At 35.2% G+C, this 7,630-nt stretch overlaps 1 protein-coding gene across 2 annotated transcripts; it reads left to right on the top strand.

The window, feature by feature from the left end:
• The first annotated feature begins 3,190 nt into the window (after positions 1 to 3,190).
• Positions 3,191 to 6,531, top strand: LOC106913868 (cornifelin homolog A-like). 2 transcript variants are annotated; one of them, XM_014980286.2, is made up of 5 exons: positions 3,191 to 3,263; positions 3,699 to 3,754; positions 5,184 to 5,263; positions 5,363 to 5,523; positions 5,598 to 6,531. In XM_014980286.2, the coding sequence occupies exons 3-5, from the start codon at positions 5,197 to 5,199 to the stop codon at positions 5,781 to 5,783; spliced, it is 414 nt and encodes a 137-aa protein (XP_014835772.2). In that variant the 5' UTR covers positions 3,191 to 3,263; positions 3,699 to 3,754; positions 5,184 to 5,196; the 3' UTR covers positions 5,784 to 6,531. The 2 variants fall into 2 exon arrangements, with proteins under 2 accessions (XP_014835772.2, XP_014835771.2); XM_014980285.2 differs by lacking the exon at positions 3,699 to 3,754 and having other exon boundaries at positions 3,195 to 3,263.
• The last annotated feature ends 1,099 nt before the right edge of the window (positions 6,532 to 7,630 follow it).

Raw genomic sequence — 7,630 nt, 5'->3', positions numbered from 1 at the left:
AACCTTCATAAAAGAACCACAGACAACGTATATGAATTTTATGGCGAAGCTTTTGCAAAAGGAGAAGTCTCAGAAAACTGCTCCTCTGAGCCGTTCACAGAAACCTAATTCAACCATCTGCTGTCAACCAATGCCGGGATTTCCTGCGAAACTGTTTGTTCAGATTCTTTGCTCATGTTTTATGAAGATGAAAGCATGTTCATAAAATGTTTATGAAAGCATAAACATTTTATGCCTTTATAAAAGGCATAAAGTGTATTTTATGAAGGCATAAAAGACATTTTATGCCAGGATGAAGTTTTTATGCAACTTCATCCTGTTGGATAAAAAAGGCATAAAAGTCTATGTTTTATTGAGTTTCTCTTGATATATTTTTTCTTTTCACTGTTTTGATTTGGAAATATTTAATTGCATGCAGACTTAGATTAAATGATTGATAGATCACAGGTCCTACAGCATGTTTTGTGAGTCACCAAGCAAAGCAAAATTTTTCCCTGAACTGCACATTCACTGATATCTACGGAGGTGCAAGGACCGTTTCCCGCAAGAGCAGGTAAATATTTCAGTATGCATTCCTGGCTAAACCTTAGTACATGTACTTCTGAATGTATAGATGTAAAAAAATTATCTTTACTAGACAGTAAAGATTAAATACTTGCTTGATATATTTATTATAGTTATTCCAAATGTATTATTTTAGATTTATACTGTAACTTTGTATTTCAAATTGTTAAATAATTTAGTTTTTTGTAGCTCTGTGTCTGTCAGAAGGTCAGTGGTAACAAGGGCATTAAATAGCAATAGAACACATTAAATGTTAGATATTAAGTTTAATTTTAGCTTATATATCTGTGTACTTCACAATAATCTTCAACATGTATCCATCCGACTTTTATTATCATCTCTGCTTTCAGTTATTATTAATTAAACGAAAATAAGTGAAAGTGATACAAAATAAAAATGTTAAAGAGAAATTTCTTAAATTACTTTGCTTGGAGCCCATTTAATTTTTTTACATCACTTTGGCTTTGGCAACAGGATCTGTGTGAGGAGTGTGCATTGTAATTTGTTGGGTTTCTACAGTTGACAAATAGCTATTTAGATATGAAAACATCAAGGAATCATCTCGTCTGTTTAAACATTCCTCTTTTAAGTCTTTAATCCCTTGTTAATTACTGTATGTTCAGCAAACTTGTTGAGCTAGCTTGTTGCATAAGATTAGCCATACTAATTGACAATAAACAGAAAAGAAAAGAGGACGAAATTCCTGAAGGACTTCTTTTGCCCACAGTTTAATAAAACATGAAGTCTTATCAGCAGTAAGTCCATTGTTTCCTTCCCAGGTTGAATTTGTTCTTGTTGAACTTGGAGTTCCCCTCAGGCATTTGATGAAAATGTTTACTAAGTGAAAATTAAACTTTGCAAATTTAGACTGTCGCATGAACTAATTCAGTACATTATTGCGAGAGAACTCAAAACTTTGCAAGATAATGCAAAAGTATTGTGAGGTAACGCAAAAGAAAAAAAAATCTTCCATGTCCCCCAGGGGGCTCCGTAGTGAGTGATGCATGAAAAACATGTATTGAGATATATTTATTAGGGGTTTAACAGAGAAGTGTAAAAAAAATTGTGGCAATTTATTCCAGACATCAATCTGTCATTATTACATTACAAATTAACAGTGGAGCAGATTTGACAACAGTGTCTTTACCTCAAACAATAATCAGCTGAAATACGACAGGCAGCATGATGTACCACACGAGACACAATGGATTTCCATAGCAACATAAATGCTATCAACTTTGATTCCTGCTGCAGAGTCATCTTTGTCCAAAAATAAATGGTACATTTTTAGATACTGTGTTAGTGTGTTGTTCTGCAGAAAATCTTTGGGCTGATTCAGGTTTTCCTCGTCACAAAGGGTTCAGAGTTTGTAGCTGGACTTCAGGACAGGATGGCAGCCCTCAAAAACTGGAAATCTAGTCTCTTTGATTGCTTTGAAGATGTGAATACTTGTAAGAGTGACATTTTTATTTTTATTCAAATTATATAAATTAGCCCTCAAGTCACCTAAGTCTATTTCATCACTATGTTTGTTTATTCCCCAGGTTGCTATGGCTTCTGGTGCTGCCCTTGCCTTGCCTGCACTGTTTCAGGAAGATTTGGAGAGAACTACTGTTTGCCTTTATGTGACATTCTGACTCCTTCTGTATGTGCAGCCTGTGGGGTTCCTCTGTTTGTCCCCCCTGCGGCATTGTCTATGAGGGCTTCCATTCGTAACAAACGTGGAATAGCAGTATGACATATTTTACACTCACCTAAACTAATTTTGATGTAAAAGTGCAAAGTTCTGAAAATGTTTCATGTGTTTGCTTTCAGGGTTCCCTCTGCAAAGACATACTTGCTTCCTGTTGCTGTGTCTGGTGCTCCTGGTGTCAGATGCATCGCGAGCTAAAGGAGCACACTCCTGTCGTCGTTGTGATGCAGCAGCCCGTGACACTGCCTGGTCCAACTGTGGTCAATGTGCATGCTAATCCGATCATGATGCTCAATCCAAACGCTGCTCCACCTCCTGGTGGTTTTCAACATGCTGCTCAAAACCCTGCTTGGTTCCAGAGCCGTCCTTAATACACTGAAGGGTTACAAAAGCCTCCTCCTTCCTAGCTAAATTTAAGTTCCTCAGATCAACCATAATAATATTGGTGAATATTGGGATTATTTACTTTATCCAAAAAAGTCAGCTAACTCTCAATACCTCAAATGAAAATCAAAAGATTTGAGTTTGATTTTGAGTTCATATGTATATTAACATTATTATAAACAATGTACAACTATCTCATCAATTTGAAATAAAAAACATAACTCAATAACAAAAACAGTGTATGTGACTGGACCTTATTATTTGTTTCTAATGCAGCCTTATACACCCCATGAAAAATGACCAAATTAACTTTCAGATTGCAAGACAACTACTCCAACCACTGAGCCACAGTAGACACTGCTTTCAGCCATATGTCAACTAAAACTATAGTGAAGGAGTCTCAGCTTAATTTGTGTTTTGAGGTTTTAAAGCGAAAGTCCAGATTGCAAATCCTACAAGTCAAAAGGCAAATGTACTGCAGCAACTGGATTGTGTATGCAAATGTTGCACAGTCCATTAATCATATGGAGGACAGATTAGCATATGTCCACACCTTACACAACCAGTATTCTGTCAGCTCACCACCAAGTGATAGCAAGACTTTGGATAACTAGGATTTCAGGTAAACTTTTGCTTGGTTTTTGGAAAGTTTGATATATTTTTAAAACATATGCAAGAAACTGTTTTCTCATTAATTAGATTTCAGGATTACAAGACACAAAGCTGTTTCCATAATCAGAAATAATTACTGTTGAACAGTTTTACCTTTCCTCGTTAGTGATGAAGAGATTCTTGAATGTCATCACTAATAAAAGACAGGAACAATGGCAAGTTTAGAACAACTATGACGTAATCAAGAATGAAAATATTTACAAATAAAAATATACCATATGATCAAACTGCTTTTACATACAAATATATATATATATATATATATATATATATATATATATATATATATATATATATATATATAATTGTTAAGGTTTTTTTTTTTTTTTTTTTTTGGCCAAACTGTTAAAAAGCATCTCATCATATCACACACATTCTGTGGCAGCATTCTGAAGTGATTGTCAGACTTTTGAACGTGGACAAAAGCTTATAAACTGTCAGGTAAGATTTTTCTATTTTCTAAATAAATCTTGACAGCTTTAAGTAGAATTCATAAAATTATAAAATAGCTATACATTCATCGTGCTGTTTATAATTTATTATGAAAACATTTCTTATAAGAATTTTGATAAATTTCAATGACGTTTAAATAAAAGCGACAGTACTATTGGAAATTTAATTTGTATTGTTTTCTCTGCTGTTTGTTTTGTGAGAGCATCAACAAACATAAGTGAATTTAAAAATATGATTAAACACAGTTACTGTGAGCAGTTTAGTGAAATACATCAACCATCTTTAAGGAAGTGGCTTCCCAAAGAAGACTTTCTCAAAAAAGGATGTTTTTCCAGAGCAGCATTTGTGTTTGTAGAGCCATGAATGCTGTGCCACGCAGTCACAGCCAGTTACCTAAAAATGAAGTATTAAATAGTTTTAAATAATCCTTTTTGTTATCACAATAGTATCACAAAATACTGTGATACAATTCTAAATGTATATTTCCCAACTCCAGACAAATGTCTGACAAGGGATCAGTTTTGTTACTCAATACTTCCTTTTGGTGATAGATTTTATTGGTTTTAAGAATAATATTAGTAGCAGAAAGAATAGAAACATTTCCACCTATAAAATAGTAATCCTCTCATTCTTAAGAAATAAAGAGGTATTGCAACCAAATAGAAAGGATAGAAAAGTTCAGAGTAAATAACATTTTAATAACATTTCTCATAAAGTTCGCTCCCTATTGGTGAACTTTAGAAAGTTCCCCAACAGGTGAACTCCCTAATAAGTATTTATTATTAAAATTTTATTAAAATTGTCAAAGTTCATCTACTGGGTGAACATTAATAAGTTAAATAAGGTTTATTTAATGCCCTGTTGTTTCCTCGCACACAGTCAAAGTCAAACTATGACACTAAAATATTTTAATTTAAAAGTCTATCAAGATTCTACATTACATTTTACACTAACTATCCTGTAAAAACAGACACCTTTTAAAGACTCAACCTTTTGTGATTTAAACTGGTAAGCTATACTGTTGTGTTTGTAATTCACAATGAATTCAATTCAAAAGATTGTAGTAAGGTACAGGGTAGTAACTAATTACTTTTTCTCAGTTACATTTAGCCAATTCATTTTTTTTAATGTTTGTTTTTACAAAATAATACTTTTCCGAATAGTTTTACTACACCGTACTTTACTTTTACTTGAATAATATTTCTACGAAGTCTCACTTCTCTTGAGTAAAATTTCTGGATACGCTACCAACTGCATTATTAACTGGAGTAAATTAACAAATTTGCAGCAGATACAGACACACAACAGTTTATGTTAAAGTGAGACTTGTTTGAACAACAGGTTTGGTTAATCTAAAGTTAGTTTTGATTAGCTGAGCCTGCTGAAACATTTGAAATATTTTGGATTTAAAATCTAGGTTCTATCATCTGATGGCAGACCAACCCCTGATTGACTGGGATAGTGATCTCTGTGACTGCTGCGAGGATGCACAGACATGTAAGACTCCATCCTTGTTTCTTATATACCAAGTACAAGGACTAAATGCTTGTAATATCCCATGATTGCTGTGTTTCGGTGTGTTCACATGTTTTTCAGGTTGCTATGGTTTCTGGTGCGGGCCATGCCTTGCCTGCACTGTTTCAGGCAGATTTGGAGAGAGCCGCTGGCTCCCCTTATGTGACATGTGTGTTGATAAAATGATCTCTCCAGCAGCCCTGTCTCTAAGAGTCGCCATGAGACACAAATATGGTATCAAGGTATGGCAAGATGAGATATGAATGACATACATGCCCAACAAACAATAAAACTGTTTCATTGTGTTCTTTTGTAGGGTTCACTGTGCAAAGATATTGTTGCGACCTGCTGCTGCCCAACATGTGTCTGGTGTCAGATGTACCGCGAGTTAAAACATCGCAAAAAGTCCCCCGTCGTCATCAACATGGAGGTGCAATCTCCTGTCAACATGCAGCCTCATCCAATGATGGCAGCTCCTCCTCGGCCTGTTTTCAACAGATAAGCAGAAATCATCCAGACTTCCTTTTGATTTTTATCATCATCACAATATTTAACATTATTATTACCATTGCAAGATATTTTAATTTTATGTATCTTAATTTGAACAGAACAAATAGGTTCAGCAAGATCTAGAGAAATTCATCCATGTGTTTATCTTTGGTCGCATTGATTACTGCAACAGTGTCTTTACAGATCTGTCTAAAAAAATGACAGCAGCAGTTGATAGAGAACGCTGCTGCTGCTTGTATTCCCATTAAAACCAGAAAGACAGTCCCTAAAGTGCTTAAACTGGCTCCCTGTAGCTCAGAGAATAGACTTTAAAATACGTCCAGACCTCTAAGGTCTTCTCATGATCTGCTCTTCATCCCCAGAACCTGAACCAAACAGGTTTGTGGTGCTTCTGTGCACCACAAATCTGGCATAAACTTCCAGAAAAGTATAAAACAGCTGAAACAATGAGTTCCTTCAAGTCTAAACTGAAAACCCACTTGTTTAGAATTGCTTTTGAAACATCATAATATGAAGCATTAATCAACATTCTTATGTGTAATGATGGCATTACACATATGTGTAATATGTGGCAATATGTGGCATTACACATATGTGTAATCTTATGTGTAATGATGATAAAATATATCCAATTGTTGACTGTGTGTTCTCTGACTTTGTAGTTTTGTCTTTTTATTATGTAAAGCACTGAACTACCTTGTTTCTAAAACGTTCCATACAAATAAACTTGATTGACTTGATTGATTGTCTGGTTCTTGAGGCAGGTCTTTGTGCATCTGGACTAAGAACAATTAGTTCATAAGTTCAGCTGACATTCTTACACACGGTCAAAGTCTTACACAAAATACCTACATTGTCATGATTTGTGGTTGATTGTGGTGAGAAAGAACACTGAAACGCAGGTTGAAGAAGACAAAGATGAAGGTTTAATGTAGAAACAGTCCCGATGCAAGCAGCTCGGGCCAAACAGACAGGCAACGTGACACTAGGGAGACTGACAACACTTGACGAGGATCCGACAAGAGACAAAGACAACAGGTGGACTTAAATACACAGGGAGGGTAATCAGGGAATGAGACACACCTGGGAAGAAACAACATACATAGGGTAGAAAGTTTAGCAACTAAACCTTTTATGGCATGTTAAAATTATACATTAGGAAAACAGTGACAAAAAGTAAGCATTGAATTTATTTGCTGGAAAGTGAAATTTTTCTTTTAAACACAATTCAGTTTTTTGTCGAAGCCACTAAAATTCTCTCTTGAACTGATTTAATATAATATAGAGCCTGTGGCAGACTGAATACAATATCCACATTATTTTAAAAGTTGCACTGGAACATGCATAGGAACCCCCAGTATTGGAGACTACGGTGGCCGACAGGTGCAAATGCGCAGCAAAAGAGAAAACATGCAAACAAAAGAAAAGACACCCCCCCGAATCAAATGCAGCAAACAAAAAAGAAAACACCCCCGAATTAGAAAACACCCCCGAATTAAATGCAGCAAACAAAAAAGAAAACACCCCCGAATTAGAAAACACCCCCGAATTAGAAAACACCCCCGAATTAAATGCAGCAAACAAAAAAGAAAACACCCCCGAATTAGAAAACACCCCCGAATTAGAAAACACCCCCGAATTAAATGCAGCAAACAAAAAAGAAAACACCCCCGAATTAGAAAACACCCCCGAATTAGAAAACACCCCCGAATTAAATGCAGCAAACAAAAAAGAAAACACCCCCGAATTAGAAAACACCCCCGAATTAGAAAACACCCCCGAAGCAGCAATGGCGACAAAATAATTTTTGCTGTATTACACTTAAAATTACACAAATTT

Source organism: Poecilia mexicana, unplaced genomic scaffold (genome assembly GCF_051168715.1).
Source record: "Poecilia mexicana isolate PSO_F unplaced genomic scaffold, ASM5116871v1 scaffold_15, whole genome shotgun sequence".
NCBI lineage: Eukaryota > Metazoa > Chordata > Actinopteri > Cyprinodontiformes > Poeciliidae > Poecilia > Poecilia mexicana.
This window is presented reverse-complemented; position numbering and strand designations above follow the sequence as displayed.